This window comes from Hylaeus anthracinus, unplaced genomic scaffold (genome assembly GCF_026225885.1).
Source record: "Hylaeus anthracinus isolate JK02 unplaced genomic scaffold, UHH_iyHylAnth1.0_haploid 1, whole genome shotgun sequence".
In the NCBI taxonomy this organism is placed as follows: domain Eukaryota; kingdom Metazoa; phylum Arthropoda; class Insecta; order Hymenoptera; family Colletidae; genus Hylaeus; species Hylaeus anthracinus.
In genome coordinates, this window is record NW_026533255.1 from 1,621,941 (window position 1) to 1,642,164 (window position 20,224).

Below are 20,224 nucleotides of genomic sequence, written 5' to 3' on the forward strand. Positions count from 1 at the left end.
GACAATCGTGTACATTAATTTTGAAGACGTGTATTGCTGTAAGTTTTTATAAAAATTTTAATACAACTTGTATACACCATACCTTATAAAATTTTATTGCGTCTACGTGGTGCATTGATAATAAATAAAACTCCCACTTTTGACGGTATATTTTACAAGTCATTATTCGATATCACGTATAAGTAAAATATACTTATTCATGTCTTAGGTCAATATTGAGAACACACTTGTTTTAAACAAATGTTAAAAAAAGTTAAATTTCTCATTGTATTTATAGACTTTAATTTGTTTAAATGTAATCTTTCATACCTATTTACTTATAAAGTAATCATCAAGGAAATGTTTGTACAAATATTGATGATATTATTAGACGAAGATGAATGAAAATAAATAATTTTCTTAATTCAAGGACATTTCCGTTCTACTTGACTTTTCCCACTTTCTTCGTATTCTTGGCTTGAAATCCACATTTGTTGAAAAGTACCAATCGATGCCAAAATAGACCCACCGATCCAAGCTCCAAATCGTCGTTCGGTGCATCCGTTTACGCTAATCAATTTCAATCTCATGCTAGATGGTATTCTCATAGAGAGGTCTCTATTCAAACGCTCCGGGAAACCCTAAATAATATATTGATAACAATGTAAACGAATTTTCGAAATGCTATACTTTTATTTATAATATTCTAGTTGTACCTGAATAAATGAATTGCCACCAGTAACAACAACACTTCCATACAGAGCCGGTCTAACGTCAACGTCGCACATGCCTACGCTAGTTGTTACAATATGACCTACTCCCAACATAGTATTACCAACCATACCACCACGCATTTGTACCATACTAGGATCAAAGAGTGCTTCTGGTATTCGAAATCTTTCGCTTCCAAAATCCTTTAAATGTTATTAATATTTGTTAGACACTGATATTCTAAAAATAATACACGTTGCGTTAATGTGAAATACCTGATGATATCCAGTAGGAAACTCATACTGTACAGCAGGAATCGTGGAAACTATTTTTTCATCATATGGAGTTTCAGATACTTGTAATACTGTAGCTTGAAAATCCTGGATGAGTTTCTTTACCATGTAATTATGCCAGGACTTAGTAACTTCAGGCAAACCTTTCTTTTTTACCCATCGTGGTTTATCGTGATCTTTTACAACTTCTTTACTACCCACCATGTACGAAGGAGACAGATCAATGTCGTTATCCTGTTATTATTTAGAAAATGTAATTATTTAATTTTCCTATTCCTTAAAATAGGAGTACTAATTATATTTATACCTGGAGAAATTGTCTACACTGCATACTTATGTAATCTCCTCCAAGTGGAGATTTGACTATTGCTTGCGTCAATACAAAGCCATCTTGAACAGGCACAGCAGATGTATGCGTTGCACCACTGTCAACAACAATACCAGTTGCTCTACCATTTGCAAATGCAGCAAGAACTGCATTTTTAACAAGAAAATAAGCTGGCACATTGTACTTTTCAAACATTAATTCAGTTAGTTTTTCTCTTTTACTGCGTACATTCCATGGTGATTCAGAAAATAATACTGGGTGATACTCCGCATCAGATTGAATTACTTTGGAATATGTGTAATCTAAAACCTATCAAAGGACACATAATAGTATCGCATACATGTGCAATTTGAAAATTCAAAATGTTATTTAAAAACGTTACCTTTTCAAAATGATCCCAATCTTCGATCATACCATCTTTCATATAACTTACAACTTCCATATTCTTTCGTGGAACATGTAGTATAGTAGTGTCGATATAATATTTGGTTCCAGACTGGGTAATATTATTATCTGGCTTTTTGTCATCAATGTCCATAGGTTCTGTTTTTGTTGCTGTACAATTGCCATCTTCTCCTACACCTACAACCGCTGGAATTTCAGCTTTTGGAGTATCTTCTTGAGCATAACCAACTCTTAAAGAATGATGACCTAAGTCGAATACTAAAGCTCCAATTTCATCACCTCCATAAAGCATTCCACCAGACATATTGTTGGTTTGAAAAATACCTGTTACAACAATAAAATGACTTTCAGAAGTGTTCAGAAACACTTTTTCCGTAATAATTAATATAATCTCATGATTGTTGTTTGTATTAACAATAAAAAGGAACAAAGAAACCAACTTCTGTCATAAAAACAATACAAATGCTACATTTACTACATACAAGCCGGAACGGTTGATCATTCATTTCGAATTAATACATTAGAAATAAATCTATATCGTAACTTTACGACTCACCGTAACTTCTCTACAAAAATAACTCAATGAAATGGTAAAAATATATGTACTTGACGACTACATGAACGTTTATTTACGTATTTTGTTTTAACGCAACAGAAACATAACCTCAACTCAGGAAGACGCTTAGTGCCGCCACCATAAACTGCCATGAATGCAACAATTTTGAGATTGGCCTACTACATCAAATTACGAAATTCACGGACACAGGAATATGTATTCTATGAAATTCTACTTCAGTCTTCCATCGGGAAGAGAGGAATTTTATTTGTCGAAAACAGGAATCATCATATTAATTTGAAAAATAATTGATTTTCTATCAAATCATTCCTGAGGTATAATGCAACGTAAAGACCAACATACATATATACATATATATACAGGGTGTCCCAAAAATGTTGGAGGTCCTTGAAAAAAGTGGTTCAGGGGGTGATTTGAAACAACTTTTTCCTTAGCGAAATTGTTGTCCGAGGCTTCGTTGAGGAGATATTAACGGAAAACACTGACCAATCAGAGCGCGCGTATACTGTTGGAGCGGACACGATAGCGATGGCTACGCGTTAGGTAGCCGCTCTCGTACGCGAACAAGTGACTCCGACGTGCATCGAAGGATATTGACGCGGCGCGGCCGCTCCAACGGTATCCGCGCGCTCTGATTGATCGGGTTTTTTTATTAATATCTAGTTAACGAAGCCCCATCTGATATTTTTGCAAAGGCAAAAGTTGTTTCAAATCACCTCCCGAACCACCCCTTTCAAGGACCTCCAACATTTTTGGGACACCCTGTATATATATGCATACATACATATATGTATATATGTATATTTATATATAAATATCGAATTTTGGAAATATTTTTCAAAAATTTAACGATATTAATGTCTTTTAAATAGAAATCATCGTATTAAATTTCATGATTGTTTACAAATTATTTCTGAGGTACAATGCGAAGAAAAGGCCAACATAGACATAAATACCGAATTTTGAAAACAATTTTCAAATTATGATTTTCTATCAAATTATGAGGTATAATGCAAAATGAAGACCAAAAGTACATGTAAATATCGAATTTTTAAAACGGTTTTATTTATTGCATGAGAGCTTCGTTCATTGTAGTTCTCTGGGTTCACCAAAGGAAGAGATGGTCACTTACTATTAGTAACAAGTGAAGTTATAAAGAGGAAGTAGGGTTCTTTTATATTTGATTGGTTATCTTGATTCACTATTATGTATTAGTATAGTTCAGTCAGTCCTTGATTATGTATGAAATGCCTCGACACCTTCCATACTTACCACTAGAGGGCAACCAACCAATTCTTTTCTTGCAAGTGCTGGTAGGTACTGAAAGATTTCAAAAATTTCCAATTATTATACATATACATATATATATATAAAGTCTGACTAATTGTAAGTTATTAAATTTTTTAGTGTTTAAAACAAAGGTTTTCTAGGTAGGCTAGATAACCTAGAAGGAAACGTTCTCTCTTCGTTTTCTCGTACCCTACACTTTTTACAGAACTTCAATCATTGTAGAAATTTTCAGCGCCATTTTTTTGAAATAATCGAGGTTCTACTATCTTCCTCTTTGTTGCATTTAACAACAGGGAAACCAAAACCTAGTGGAAACAAGTATTAATACTACTAAATAAAGGCTTTTAAATAAGCTTATATAAATAAGCACTTGTGTGGTTTTTTTAATACTTTTTATGAACTAGGTTTAACTAAATGCGGTATCATAAGTTGTTGACAATTGAACGACTAATTGGAGCAAAAAAAATGAATGTTAGAAAACAAAATAATATTTTTATTTTTAAGAATACTATCACGTACTATGTACTTTTCCTTTTTTATGTGGAAACAATTTATAAAATACATTTGCCAATTACACGAGTAGGCTGTGGCCAATTCATTTTATAAACACATCAATGAAATAGTTATTTATCACACTTAAAAGTCACATTTTCCTTGGACAAGAAAGATGAGATAATTTGTATTCTAAATAATACGACATACAAAATTTATTATATCGAACTATATAGTATATATTCTCTAAGTTCAAACAGCAGAAGAAGTAAAGGAATACTCATCAGATTAAATCTAGATAAGTGTATTATTTTTCATTGTTGTATTCTGCTTTAGATATTTTCGTTGCGTTATGTAATTTCCATGTTTCCATTGTTTGAATAAAATGGGACTGAGTTTAAAAATGTTCTTTCTTTAATTAGGGTTAAAAAAGAAATTTGCAAACAGCAGGCAATCAAGTATTATTTATCGAAGAAACGTTCATATAGAATAACGACGCCTACCTGAACAATTTGGAGGAATAATATTTGCAAATAATTCTTAATTAAGGATCTACGGGATGTACAATCGAAGACAAACGTATATAAAATTTTAATTAATCAAAATATCTTTGTAATTACAACACTTAAATGAACAAATTTATAATTATAAGCTTGTTTTTAATGTCAAATTTCTAATTTATCACGATGTTTTTTTTAAATTTATTTAATTCAAGAATTTCATTTTTAATATTTTTAATCATTAGTAAAACAACATTTGGTATTGAAAATACCTTGAATTCAATGTGAAATAATGAAGATAAACCTTTCTTTTGTATATCTAAAATGAATGATATAATTTATTTAAAGATACTTCACAAACATTCGAAGACAAATGTGTGTATGTATGTATCGTTAGAATTTTGAACTTAGTAAAACGACTACAAATTTTTTGCGGGATTTTGGGAAACTTGTTAAAATAAACTAGAATTTTTTTAATAAATACTATTTTAATATATCTCCGAAACATCTTTGAACAAATGCTATTACGAAATGGCTTTTTCTTTGGCTACGGTAAGAAACATTTAAACCACCTGTTAATTCGGTGAGTTCTCACTGATAGCGTTGCGATCGCGAGATCGTACAAAATGGCGGTGGAAGTCAGATCGTTGAACGACTCGAGACAATGCGGAGGTGTATAGCCGTCCTTTAGCCATGTTCTATCGTCGCGTTCGCGGCAGTGTTGTGCGATAATGAGGTTCGCGAATGCAAGACTCGATTCGTCGTTTGACAGGAGACGGTGAGGCAAAGGAATTGGCATGTGTTCTCTCGCTAGAACATTGTATGCTCGTGCAGCGATCGCGTGAAGAAATTACAGTGGGTTTTCGTACGCGTCGGAGTCTGTGACACCCGCTGGCCCAATGGAGCCGCGTATTCTCGCTGTCCTGTTGGCTTTGTTGACATTCGTCGTACTGGGTAAGTCCGATGTATTTTTACCGTAAAAATACAATGTCTGGTGTTATTTATGCCGAGTAGATCACACTCGGTTGCAAATTCTATCAAAACTCTGTGTGTTATTAAAAAATGATTTAAATCACAGGTGTATACATATATACATAATGAAAACGCCTTCTTGCTACTATTCAGACGAAAATGCCACTCTATTTTGTTACCTTTTGTTCAATATTTCAATCGCGTATCGCTTCGCAGTTGCCACTGTTTGCGTCTCGTCCCATCGTAGTAGTAGACAAATATTTACGAGACCGTTCCGCGATTTTCTGTTTGCTAATCTCTTAACGCCCGGAGATTACGCTATGGAAAACGTTCTCGGATCCCTGCTCGAGAATCCAAATTATCAGACTGTGAAATATCGATTGATTTTTCGACGAAAATTTACACGCGCAAGTAGTCGAGCCTCGAGATTGTTTAGGTAGCATACCCGGCACCGATTAAAACTTACAAACCATGTGATATGTATCTCGAACGATCGTGAAATAAAAATCGTTTCTACGTTCGTTGTATACAATACACTTTTATAACGTCCTATCATTATAGAAGTAGTTGTTTCATTATATCGTTTACCACCGTATAGCTTTGAATTAAATAACGAGCCATTTGACGATCAGTACTCTCTCTATGCCGAACGAGACGAACGAAAACAATGTACGAACAAAGAATTGTGTATAAATCTAAACGAATAGTGTAATAAAAAAATCGTGGAATGTTGGTAAACAAAACTGGAATGTATAACCCTAGTAGCATTTACGGTTGGTTTCCAATAGTTGGGATATAGTTAGTGCTTTTGCCTACAAATGCCCAAATAAGGGCCTACGTTAAAAGGATTATGACAATTTTCCTACAAATACCCAATGTTGGGCTAAAAATTACTATAGTTGGTTAAGGGGTCTGGCCACCCTGAGCGCTCGCCAGATGGGTACTATTCTTAAAAAATTCATAAATGCGAAAGTATAGAAAAAAATATTTTTATAGCAAAAAAGATAACAAAAAAAAAATGGTGGCGGTTCGAAAATTTTGGTGGAGGCCTTCGGCACGAAACGCGCGTGGGCTGTTCCATCATTATATTCTTTAGGTTGCATGTGAAAAAGAAAAGGAACAATATTACATTGTTTCCGAAGTTTGTCACAAGAGAGTAGCAATTGGATTTTTTTTTACCATTAAGAAAATTATGGTGAGCCGAAGAAATCTTTTTTTTATTTTTCGCTGAAATTTCACGATAAAAATTGTCTTAAAAAAAAAAATAATCAAGTAATCGCAAAAATCAATTGCTACTCTTCAGATAATGTATCTAAAAGTAGTGTGTACAAACTTCAGAGCAATCGGACCGATAGTTTACGAGATTTACGTTGTATCATTTCGAAAAATGTAGTTTCGAGATAATCCCAAAAGAAAGTAAACGTGCCGCCCGATTGCTCTGAAATTTCTACACACTACTTTTAGATACATTATCTGAAGAATAGCAATGGATTTTTGCGATTACTTGATTCATTTTTCAATTAATTGTTTTTTAAGAACAGTACTCAAGAATAGTACGCCTTAATTAACAAGAAACTTGCAACAATAATACTGCGTCGGACCAACCAAAGCACGCCAACGGTTAAACGTTGTTCTCAGACGTTGTGGAAATCTTGTTACAAACAAGAACCTGTTGTTATATTCTAAAATTAGTTTTTTCTATTCTTATTTATGAATAATACTAGGTTTCTAATAGTTGGGAATCAGTTGGGATATAGTTAGTGCTTTTGGCTAGAAATGGCCAAATAGGGGCCCACGTTAAAAGGATTATGACAATTTTCCTACAAATACACAATGTTGGGTTAACAATTACTATAGTTGGTTAATTAACAAGAAACTTGCAACAATAATACTACATCGAACCAAGCAAATCACGCCAACGCTTAAACGTTGTCCTCAGACGTTGTGGAAATCTTGTTAAATGAGAACCTGTTGTTATATTCTAAAATGAGTTCTTTCTATTTTTATTTATGAATAATACTCGGGGTTTTCTATCGTTGGGCCATGGATGGCCTACTGAAGTATTGTTATGTACAGTATATTGAAGTTTATTAATTGACTATTCATCAAATTTGTCTACTTTAATTTCAGAAAGCAAAAATGAAAACAAATGAAAAGCTTTGTTGCCGGTACAACGACGGGGCGAGTCTTTCGACTCTTGTTTCTTTTAATTTTTAATCCATGTGATGCTGGGCGGGCACCGTTGTCACCAGACAGTTCATTTTTGTTATCCATTACTTTATCTTATGTTACACATTGACATTTACAATAAAGCACGAATAATGATTGAAAATGACGCGCATGAAGCCAGCCAGCGAATTACGAATTAAGAATATAATTCGCAACGCGAGTGTTTTATTTTGCCAGTTAAAGGTGAAATGATCGGTTCTAATGTAAAGCAGGTAAGTAGTAATTTAATATGGAAAGTGAAAGATCCGTTCGTACAACAGTAATGCGTATTGTTTTATTGCGTTCTATTTAATATACATTTTTAGTTCATGTGAATTTTCGTTCCTAACAACGACGGTTATAAAACAAAAAATGATCGACGAAGCCGACAGTAGGAAGCGACGAGGCACTAATGCAGTTGAACGCGTGCATTTATCACGATTAAACGTGCTTCGTATATAATATGTTTTCTATTTTATGTTTACATAATGTAGAAAGTAATTGAATTTGAAGCAACTCAAGATGGTGACAATGGAAATGTTGGTGTTGTTCGATCGGAGTGGCTTACGTCTTAAAAAAAAGAATGCGTTTGACCTCCATATAAATTAATAGCAAAATTTAATAAAGCTTTACACGGGGGGATAATGCCCGTTAATGAACGTTACACAAAAGACTAACATCACAAAATTTCAAATAAAATATTTTTCAAATATACAAATTGCTTTTTATTTCAATTTTATTATTCAATTAAGGTGTAAATCTCATATGTAAAAGAAATAATAATCTCCGAAAAACATTCTGAAAGCTGTTTTATTGAAGTGTAGTAGAGCCAATTGTCTGGCTACTGTTGGTTTATTGTACTTAGTCAAGAGTTGGTCCTACGGAAAGAAATTTTCAGTTGGCCCTTTATATCGAAAGTAACGTGGGGTCTACATTGGGTGTGATCGTTGGTTCATTGTCAGTTGAAGAAAAGAGCGAGAATCCTAACCGTTGGCCGTTGGATATGTATTTATGAGAAGAAAAAAACAGTGTTAAGTTGAGAAGCACTGTGTTTCGGATGGTTATTATTTATGGAGAGGAAGTTATCTCGTATATGGTGGTGATTCGGGGTGTAATTCCGATTCCAACGATCGGGACGTGGACGCGTCCCTTGGTAATACTGTTGCAATAACGAGGGCAGTAACAGCTCCCCTGATGAAACTGACAACGAATTGGGAGAGGTACAAGGCAGAAGGCAGGGCTAGGGACTATTGTTCTAGCCCGTACCGCGGCGTACATGCACGAACACAAAAGTCTCGGTCTTCCACATTACGGATTCATTAAAGAGGTTACGCCGCCAGAAGCATTTACGTTCAACACTATACAGGGTGTCTACGTATGAGTTCGGACCTCTCCTTTGACATTTTCTTTGTGTCGTCTTATTCTCGAGTATTTTCACTTTTAATTTTTTTTCTGCGTTTTCGACTTGACAATCTTTAAACGGCCATAACTCCACTAAATTGCAGTACAAACTTAAAACTAAGTATACCATTCGAAAGAGCGCTAAATTTTCCATCACCCTGATGCAAAACCGAAATTTATTACGTAGGTTTAATAACTGAAAAATTAGGTCAAACTTTACATTGTGAAAATTAAAAAAAATTTGACTATTTCTGTAATCGTTTTTCGGTTTCAAAGACATAGTTGTTCGGCTGGCACTCTTCGGGAAAAACTTCCTTGAAGTCTCAGCTTTTGAACGGTATTGTCAAAAAAAATTGTACGGTGGTATTTTAGGGAGAAAATGTTTAAATGCAGAAAAGCGTTCAAAATGCCCGCTTCCTAAATCAAAACTTATCGGTTCTCCTGCGGCGAAAACATCGATTTTTTGCTTTGTGAAATCGATCGTGTTCCAATCTCTATATTATTTATTGGTACACCGAGGTTGATTTTGATTAAATAGTCTCTAAAAACGAAAATTCTATGGATACATGTTCAAAAACAATTATTATTCACCTCGCACTCAGGCTCTACACACGGCTGGGAGAGGCTTGAGGTGTCAAAAAGTTTTTTTTTTTTACGTTGAGGAGGCTCGGGAGTGTCACTAAAAAGTACATCAAACGCGATGTCAAGTCAATTTTAAAGCGACAAGTCGATTTTTGTTGAAAAATATCGATTTTCACTTAAAAATCCACGCTTTTCTGCATTCAAACGTCATTTTCTCCCTAAAATACCACCGTACAATTTTTTTTGACAATACCGTTCAAAAGCTGAGACTTCGAGGAAGATTTTCCCAAAGAGTGCCCACCAAATAACTATGTCTTTGAAACCGAAAAACGATTACAGAAATAGTCAAATTTTTTTTAATTTTCACAATGTAAAGTTTGACCTAATTTTTCAGTTATTAAACCTACGTAATAAATTTCGGTTTTGCATCATGGAGATGAGAAATTTAACTCTTATTTTGGTAATCTAAAACGAACGAAGTACTTCTCCTCTGCATTATAAACATATATTCAATGTAGTTCTTTAATGAATTCTTCTATTAAGAATCTTCAATAAGAATCTTCATAAAATGAGTGATGGAAAGAGATATTCTTCAATCGTAAGAAATAGTTTCTCCATCTGTGTATCATATTTATACAGTTTATCTTCAGGTTAAGAACTATGGAAAGTATTCAATTTTATGTTTCATGTTATTAAAATGAAACATATTTTATTGTATGCGTTAGATTATCAAAATAAAATATTTGATTTGCTGAAATTTTATATCCCATTTGAAATGCTATTTTATTTGAATTCTGAAGAATTTATTATTCAAAATAGTATTTAAAATATTGTCTCTATAAATATTATATCCACCTCTGATTGAAAGTTTGATAATTGAACATTTGTCGTAGTACTTCGTTTTTTAACCTCACTAAATTCACGAACACTATCCAGATCTATTTTCATTATTGCCTCACCTTTGAAATTAATTTTTCTAGTTCCTTAATGAGAAGTCCTGTCACCCATTTCCGGGTGACGTGGCATCGAATCTGTTAAAAGTAAAACGATCCGTTCTGTACGTTCGATGAAAGATCGATGAACTGAAATCAGGAGCCGACGCGCGACGTCGGTGTTGAATTTATCATGTTCTGTTTGTTTGGGTCCGTAATTGTTCAGCAGTTTGCTGTACGTTGGTAAAACCATATCGCAGACAAAGCTAACTGGTTTATTTGAGGAACGCACCCTTTTGAGACCCCTTTTATTGTTTGAACGCTTCACCACCACGATGAGCCGGAAATGGATCTTTATATCTAACTAGACGACCGTGCATGTAATAATGGAAAGCAAATAAAAAGGATAATGAGAGGGACGACGCTCGCGAAAAGTATATCGTAAATACTACTGATTTCTACAAACGCTTCATCATTACGAACCTATCGGAATCATTAGAAAATGAAGAAATTTAATTTTTTAGATAAATAAGATAGTATCGGTATATCGACTTTTCAACGCTGAATACTTAGTAGAGTTTAGAATACATTTTCTATCACGATGAAATCGCAAAGAGAGGCTTGCCGCATGGTTGGAATACTTTGGTACAGTAATCGTATAAATTATGGCGCAGGATAAAAAAAAAATCAAGCGTTATCGTGCTTTAATTATCAGCGATCGATTTGATTTTTAGTACTTTTTCCAAGAATTATTTTCATGTTTTCACAAAAATTGTCTAGAATTAAACTGTTAATAATCGTAACCTCTTCATTGGGACTTATTGTTTATTTACAAAAGGACTGTTGTCAATTATTTATACAATATCCTATTCAAATTTTGTAATTCTAATTTGTACGTATCATTATTTTAATCAAATTATTTAGTTATTCTTGCACATAAACGGTTTTCCAAAAGGAATTTTAGGTATTCGTTTCTTTTTAATAAAACACAGAATTTATGTAATATATTTAAATGATTAATAATAATACAACATTAATTTTATTATCAAAAAACAAAATCCTAAAGTCCTTCGAAAAAAAATGTTTGCATGAAATCGTTAACTAAGAATTTTTAATTGTCGAAGAGAACTATAAATACTATTTAGTCCAAAGAACGACAGTGTTTGAATTGACGTTGTCTTTAAGTAATATTATTTTATTATATTATATATTTAGTAAAAGTATCTTATTTTTAAAAATACATGCATGATTCGAAGTAAAATATTTATTTACTGTTTATTATTTAAAATACGTATTTTACCCAGCTCTGCTTTCAATGGCCTCGAGACGAAATTTTCACGAGTTTTAGTTTGGCAGCTAACGTGTTAACGGAGACAAACTTCGTATTAACTTTAGGATTCGGTAGATATATCGTACACTTTGTTATTGTTGGCGAAGTGTGCACGTACCTATAAGGGCTCGTAAGTAGATTCGACGCATGAAGATCGAACACGAGCACTGGTAGCCCAAATACGGAACGGTCGTGTACACAACCGCGTTTAAATGTGCTCCATGTAAAGTGGTATGTATTTACAAACGTGTATATTCCGCGGCCGATGTCGTAACAACACCTTAATGGTCAGCGCCCACGCGGCGTATGCGCGTGCATATTGATGTATAGGGTGATTTACCTAAGACAGTTTCTGTACGTTGACAATCCTCGATTAATTTTATTTCAACACTTTCTTCTTTTTATTTTATATGCGATCAAGCGAATTATGCGAATCAGTTGGGTTGGTGAAAATGTACAAAATGGACTCGATTTTAAATATTAACCAGGTAAACATAGAAATTTAGTAATAAATTAACTAAAGAAACTATATCGAAGTAAATTTATTTAAACGTTCGATTATAATAGATTTTTATTCTATTCGATGATGTATATTTCTGTTATTCTGTGTAAAAAAAAAGGAAAGTAACGTAAGGAGTAAGTAAATATTAAATGCGATTAACTTTGTCTTTCACTGTATTTTTATTAATCGTGCTTGATACTAGTTTATGGACCCTTTGTATTATTTTCTATTTTTCCATGAAGTATCGGGAGGTGGAGGATGTATATTACTTACAGTTTAGTGTGATTACTAGACTGCGGATCTTTATGCATTTATAGGAAATTTGAATGTGCAAGAACCTACAAAATGTAAATAATATGTATGAACATAAAAAGGAATAAAAGTAAAGTTTACGTTATAATATTTGCAGAATAAAATAAATTCCTAATTTGATTGCGCAAGAACCTACAAAATGCAAACAATATGCAAGAACACAAAAAAGATTGAAAGTAAAGTTCATGTTACAATATTTGCAGAATAAAATAAATTCCTATTTAGGTTGAATTTTTGTAGGCATGTTCGCGAAGATTTTATTTAACATAAAGATCCGCAGTCTAGTGATTACAATATGGTAGCCTATACATTTAGTTGATTAAATTTATTGTGAAGTTCCAAAGAATAGGATCTCTTCAGTCTACGTGTGTGATCTATGTATAGTGTTTCCGAGTTGGGTGACAAAGGGATTCGTTCTCCCTTATTAAAGTTTTGTAAATTTCATCGTATCGTTGTCTCTTTTTTTTTAGTGAAAGAATTACGATAACTTGATGTTGCATCACAATAGCAATTCCATTAGTGCGATATCCTGTCGCATGTGTTATCCTTTCGAGGCAGTGCATCATTTAGTCGATTCTTGTCTTTCTCGGACGTCTCGCGGAACAGCGTACGGAAGTAGTAACAGTCACGTTACGAAGAGGATAAAAGGAGAGAAAGATGGATGAAATCCTGTTCGGGGAATTCATTTATCGATCGCAAAAGTCAAGCCTAGATTTCCCTGGGTTTCTGTATATCAGCCCTCGTGCTCTCTCCGACCCCAACTGTCGCGAACAATTAATTGATTTTCTCCGAGAAGGGATCGTAATATCTTTCACCCTCGTCCTCGTTCTCGTCCTCGGTTTATTAGTATTTATGAGACACCCTGTAGATTTGTCGTTCCACGGTGTATACGTACCTTGCCTTCCTTCACGGTCTGTTCGTCACATGTCGAGTACTTTTACCGCGTTTTTCAACATTCTCCCTCCTTCCCTTTCCGACTTCCATGGGCATGCAAACTCGCCCCGCGAATTAATCCAGCCTGTGAAAAAATTCCAAAGATTTATCGTCGATCGAAAATATTCTTACAAAGTGCGACGAACAAGCCCAGTTGCTGGTGTATTTTGCCCTCGAGTCATATTGGTTAACTCCTCCGTGCCCCTAAATGCAGTAATTAAATATTTATTAACGCGCATCGATCTCTTTCGTCGTAAATTGCGATTTTATAGTACAAAAACAGCTTAAGAAAACAAGTCGTTACTGTAAAAATACAGCAATGATATATGTGTTATAAACTGCAGACAATCAATAAGAAAAATCTACGAACAAAAAAGAAATATCTTCTAACAACATAATTTGACTATACTGAAATGCCCACATGTATGAAGTAAACCAGTTGCAATTGGAGTGTCAGTTGCAAGTATCATCAGGCCACAAACAGTCGTTGGCAGTATTTGAGATACGTAAATAATCTATGTATGCATTTGTGTAAATTAAATAAATAAAATTTGAAATTATGTCAGAGTCGTAATGACAAATAAATAAAGAATACAATGCAACAAATGGAAAACTCTTCTTTGTTAAATTATTAGTCGAACCGTGCATTGTAGTAATAAGCGTTTCAATAATGGGTAAACTAAAGAAAAATAGTAATGCATTAAATATTAAAAATAAATATCCCTTTGTAATGTTTTTAGCACGTCTGAAAAAACATATATACTTTATTTATATTGAAGTAGTATTAACGCTTAATCTTAGCAGCATTAATGATTATTTACATTGCATACTCTTGTAAATGCCCAAAAACATCAGTTCTAACTATTTTCCAATAATCTATTAACATGAAATACTTTACTATACTTTTCATTTGAAAAACAATGAAATAAGAGAAATAGAGAATAATTATTACAGAAAATTCTGTAATTCTTCTGTAGTTCTGAAATGTTCGAGAAGCGTTGCGTTGAAATAGTGAAATTCAACTTTGTGATGTATTAATACAATTAATGATAATGAATGCAGTGTTGTATATTAATAATATACTAGTCCCGCGAGTTTATATTTTGAAAACGGTAGCGATGTTGATAGTCCTAAACTATCCTAAACTAGAACGCCTTTAGAGCTTCCAGTGCCCAGTTCACTTTAACCTAAATGCGGCCCTGGTGACGAATATGTCTGCACGAGGATTGCATCCGTGACGGGGAAAAAAAGGGAACAAAAGAACGTTAACAGCTCTATCGGTAGCGTGGTTTTACTATTCTTTTGCTGGGTATTTCGTAAAAACGGTACAGATACCGATAAAAGGTGAAAGTATCATTACTTTCTAAACATTTTTGCTTAAGCGTAAATCGTTTTACGAGTCACGAGAAAACGTCTCGCATCCATCGTGTGAACCTTATCTACCTACAGGAAATTATCCGATATATGTAGCTCGTCCGAGATAGCGACTTCAAGACTTGCTGTAAGTTTGCACATGATACTTTCGTGCCCCCTCCTTCTCACTCTTCCGCTCCCGTTATGTTACTAAACAAGACGTATAAACCAATGCTTGACAAACACTCTCCATGCAGCCTATTAAATAATTCGCAATACGACCTACAAGAGGTTGATTCTTTGTCTAAAGATAACGAAAAAAGCGCTACATACTTATCCTCTATGGGACTTTTTTTTTTTTTGTTTTAATTATTAGATTGTCCCAAAAGTTTCTTTCGTGAGTTGCATTCAATTATTTTCTGTGGCAGTGTTTATATAAATAGACAATCTAATTTCTTAGACATTGATGCTGTAACAGTAATGAATCGAAATGAATCGTACACAATTCAGTAATGTAACATAAAACATACAATATTGCGTATATATTAATTATTAATAAAACGAAAGAAACTTTTGGGACAACCTAATACTTTGTTTAAGGTCACATCAACTACATGGTTATTAGTAGACTGCGGATCTTTATGCAAAATAAAATCTTTGTAAACGTACCTACAAACACTGAATCTAAATAGGAATTTATTTTACTCTGCAAGTATTATAATATAAACTTTACTTTCAATATGTTTTATATTATTTGCTACTGTATCCATTCTATAGTTCCTTTCACGTTCAGATTTTCTATAAATGCATAAAAATCCGCAGTCTAGTTATTAGTGACTACGTTAATGTCTACAATTCAATTGCAATTTATTCATTATTTCATATTTCGTTAATATATCTAGTTTGAGAACTCTATGGGACTTTGCTCTTACAATAATAAGATTTAAATGGTTCTGGAGGACTGTTAAATATACTTTAAACAGATTTCAGATGCGTCAGAGTAAATTACACTAAATTACGATTTTTTAGATAAAACTTTATTCGTTTCGCGCGCGCGCGTGCGTGCGTGTGTGTGTGTGTGTGTGTGTTATGTGATTTCTGTGTCTAGTACGTGATATGTGATTTGTAAAAGATTTTTTGAGGTACAACGATATTGTATAGATGATACCAAAATTATATTTCACAAGAAATGCGACACACGCCACTCTAAATCATATTATATCTCACGAATAGAATGCGAATCTTTATGCATGTATAGGAAAATTGAACGTGCAAGAAATTACAAAATGCAAACAATATGCAAGAATATAAAAAAGATTGAAAGTAACGTTCATGTTATAATATTTGCAGAATAAAATAAATTCCAATTTAGGTTCAATTTTTCTAGGAACGTTCGCGAAGATTTTATTTTGCATAAAGATACGGAGTCTACTCTTGAACCATATAAAAATGTAACCATCGTCGTACAAGAATAGGACAAGTACAACGAAACGACATAAAAATCATACTTGGTACAAAAATCACATATTTCGTACAAATATATGTGCAATATAAGCACGGACGAATGGGATTGTTGTCTTCTTTATGTAACGAATAATGTATTGGTCAACCTTTGTTCATTGAACTCTTATTCCAATGAAAATGTATACGAAAAAACGTTCTATTATACTTAAAAAAAAAAGGAGCTGAATTTAGTAAATCTGGTTTTTTAAAAATAAGGTCTTGTAGAAAAAAGTTTATTCCCCATTTTCAACCGTATTATACGACGATCTTTTTTTATTGTAGCACAAATTACTGGACACCCTGTGTATAATAAGGTACAGTGGTTGTTCGGTATAGTTTACCTCGCGCGTACACTGCAATGGTTCTCCTCTTGATCTATTTCGGTATGCCGTGCGGTAGGTTGTCGCCCGCACTCATAAATCAAATAGTCAGACGGCGAACGGTTTATTTTCCTTGAGAATGCACCGTCCTGGCGCTATTGGGCGCCGAATTTTGCACGTTCCTTTTCCCTTTCCTTTTTTCTTTTTTTTCTTCTTTTATGTATCGACGTCTAGTTCGCGCCACTAGAAGTTGGAAGTGGCCAGAAGGCACCAGACGGAACTAATCCGTAACGATTTTCGGTGGAGCTTAAAACTTGACAATCGAAAGAACGAAATAGAATCGATCGATACGTTTTTGTTCGACTGTGCGAACATGCTTGCATTTTGCTCAAATATTCGAACTTACAATCAGTCAAACCTCGATATAGCGGATTAATCGAAACAAAGAGGTGTCCGTTAAAGCCTTATGCTTACAAAACCGTTTATGCAAAACCAAAAGACCGTTAAATGTCAGATTATATAAAGTGAAGTGCATAAGTCTACCAATAAATGCAAATTTTGTATAATTCATTTTATATTGCTATCAACATAAACCATTTTTTAAGTTCTCAATGTGCTGTTGGTATAATTATGCTCTTCACTGTATTTTCACGTTGTTTCTCAACTATGCCTTATTCGATTGTACCCAACTCTTTTTTAGCTTTTTCTACAAAGTCTAAACTACAAAACAGCGATGAGTTCTTTCAAGAAACATTCTCAGAAAAAAAAAACCAGGACGACTTTGAAAAAAAGATGTTCGCGTATTATTCACCCTCTTTTTATTTTTATTTCGTTAATTAAGTACAATTTAGACAATCCGCCATCACTGTTTTGTAGATAAGGCGATTCTGCATAAACAAAAATTTGTCCGGGTTCAATAGGTAAACTGCAGCCTGAGTAAATGGTACCGAAAGATAAAAAAGTATGATTTTTCAGGAAACTCAAAAAACCAATACAAGGCATTTTTATATATATATATATATATATATATATATATATATATATATATATCAGCTTTAGTATAAGTATACCGACGCGTGTACCAGAACGGTCCAGTGTAACTCGCTGGGAGGCGTCAGTGTTCGATTCTTCAGAGAAATCGGAAAAAGATTGATTTGTTCTAAACTAATTTAGTTTCGACTAATTTATTTGGAATAGTTTTCTGAAGGAAGTATAGAAGTTATAATACTATACAACTCACGATTAGTAATGTACCGACATAGAACCGTGGAAAATGAATTCTAAAGTCGTTAAATCGAGGTTTGACTGTATTTAGAAACAAAGAAAGAAATTTAATATTCTACGATGAGAATTACACACTCTGTGTCGATCGTTGAAGACGTGTTCGGGTTGCGATGGTTGCACGGCGAGGTGACAGACCACCGTGAGCGTGAAACCGTAACCTAATAACCGTAGACAGTGCTTCTCAATTTTGTGGAAGCGTCGATTCAATTAGATTCGTCGTTAACTGACAACTATTATCGATTGCGTGCCTCTTTTGATTGCGCGCCAAAAAACGTTGCGCAGTTTTATTTCTGAATAGCATTTCTCGATACTGCTACTTTGAAAACTTTTCATTAGTCGCTATGGTACCGCGTTCGATACTTTCATCGATGAATATTCTTTATACTTTTCTCTCGGGTTATATTTCATTATGCACATGCCCCTTTCTAGCCTGTTTTTTCAATGAGGGTTTTTAGTACTTTTGTAACGGTTTCGTAGAAAGTCGGATTCTAAAGACGAGGCATTCCTACCGGAAGATTGTTAGTTCGGGAAAATATTCATAATTGTCCGCATATAATGCACATCTCTTTCATAAAGATTCTTAAGAATTTCACGAGCAAGAATTTAACGAGCTGGATGGAATTCCTTCGGTCGTGTCCATCTCACTCTGTTGCATGAATAGAAAAATTCTACTATGAAAATAATAAGTAATTAAACAAGCAACGGTAATGAGATGATGTACATGCGCGTAGTAGCGGACTTGAAAATATCTATATACATATAAATAAAATTGAAGTGTCTGTGACTTCGAAATAATGGTTTTTTAAGCTCCTACATGGCTTTTCGCACTTTGCTAAAACCGAAACACGCTTTTGCAAAATTGTTGTCTGTCTATCTATCTGTCTTTTTACACGAGCTAATCTCCTAAACTACCAAACCGATTTTAAAAATTTGTTCAGTAATACAAAGCTACACTATCCCTGAGTAAAATAGGCCATATTTTATTTTGATAAAAATATGTTTTCAATTTGAAATCTCAACATTTGTAAATCAAGTGGGAAGGAAACTTCTTGCTTGGCTACTTTATCGGCGTACGCTACCCAAATGGTTAGACATACGTGTAAATAATGTAATACAAAAATATTGGTTATTAATAGATCTAAAAAAAAGTCACCGACACTATTACATATAATAAAGGGACGTTCAAAGAAGAGAAGTTGACATTGTAGATTTAATTGGAATGTATATGTTACGGTGAATGCGATAAACTGGGATTATGCATAATCCTCAATGAAGTTGGTGAATGTGATAAATTCTGGAACATTTATCAAGTAATGGTTAACCTTAAACCACAATAACGTTTCTTGTATTAAAAATGAATTGAAAATTATAAGATGAACTTTAAGGGTACTTATTAGGTATAATATATTGATCTTTATAAAAAAAGAATCATTTTATCATCTGGGAGATTTCACGAAGATAAAATTTGACATTTATAGTATGTTATTTGGTCGGATAGTTCAGGAGATAATGAAAAATGGAAATAATTGACAAAGAAATGAATTATAAGTCATTTATCACACGACCGAATTTGATATTTACATTTACATTTAAAAATCTATCTCTAGATTACACCCAGTTAAATGCCTTCAGGTGTTACGAAGTACCTAACTTTCATACTTACATAAACACTACAATAATCATTGTATCTACACGAATGAACAATACAATTACGAACGTGATATAGAATAGGAATAATATTAATTATAAGCATTATTTAAAGACATAAGAGCTAAAATTAACAATTAATAAAGCAAAATATACATGGTGGTCCACCTAAGTAAGGCCACCTAAATATCTCCTCTAATTGCGGGGGTACAACAAATATTTTGTACGCTATTTGAATGGTTTGAAAAAACTATTGCAAAAGATTTCTTTTTTCTAGGGTAATTTTTTTCGAAGTTTACAAGGTTATCGATGTTTTCTAGCGTATAAATGTATAATTTTTTTAATCGCATCGTGTAGCTGATGTGAAAAT

General features: G+C 33.6%; 2 protein-coding genes across 6 annotated transcripts in view; one reads left to right on the plus strand and one right to left on the minus strand.

The window, feature by feature from the left end:
• Positions 1-12: 12 nt before the first annotated feature.
• On the minus strand, positions 13-2,426 carry LOC128896464 (actin-like protein 6B). Its single transcript, XM_054159828.1, has 6 exons — positions 2,273-2,426; positions 1,694-2,040; positions 1,291-1,620; positions 966-1,217; positions 696-893; positions 13-620 (listed from the first exon to the last, which is right to left on the minus strand). The coding sequence occupies exons 2-6, from the start codon at positions 2,018-2,020 to the stop codon at positions 405-407; spliced, it is 1,323 nt and encodes a 440-aa protein (XP_054015803.1). The 5' UTR covers positions 2,021-2,040; positions 2,273-2,426; the 3' UTR covers positions 13-404.
• A 2,746-nt stretch (positions 2,427-5,172) lies between these two features.
• LOC128896463 (neogenin) overlaps positions 5,173-20,224 on the plus strand; it is a 29,760-nt gene continuing 14,708 nt past the window's right edge. For 2 of the 5 annotated variants that reach the window (XM_054159825.1, XM_054159823.1), the window contains exon 1: positions 5,174-5,529. In XM_054159825.1, coding sequence (XP_054015800.1) covers positions 5,475-5,529 — 55 coding nt within the window. In that variant the 5' untranslated portion in view covers positions 5,174-5,474. Of the gene's footprint in view, positions 5,530-20,224 lie in introns of all 5 variants that reach the window. The other 3 variants (XM_054159826.1, XM_054159822.1, XM_054159827.1) reach the window with 3 other exon arrangements.

What these genes read in the sequence shown, in the direction of transcription:
- LOC128896464 (XM_054159828.1), bottom strand. Translation starts at nt 2,020, where the DNA reads ATGTCTGGTGGAATGCTTTATGGAGGTGATGAAATTGGAGCTTTAGTA. An exon ending in AGTGTAGACAATTTCTCCAG is followed by an intron (nt 1,218 to 1,290) that starts GTATAAATATAA and finishes AAATAATAACAG; the next exon opens with GATAACGACATTGATCTGTC. An exon ending in GTGGCAATTCATTTATTCAG is followed by an intron (nt 621 to 695) that starts GTACAACTAGAA and finishes TATATTATTTAG; the next exon opens with GGTTTCCCGGAGCGTTTGAA.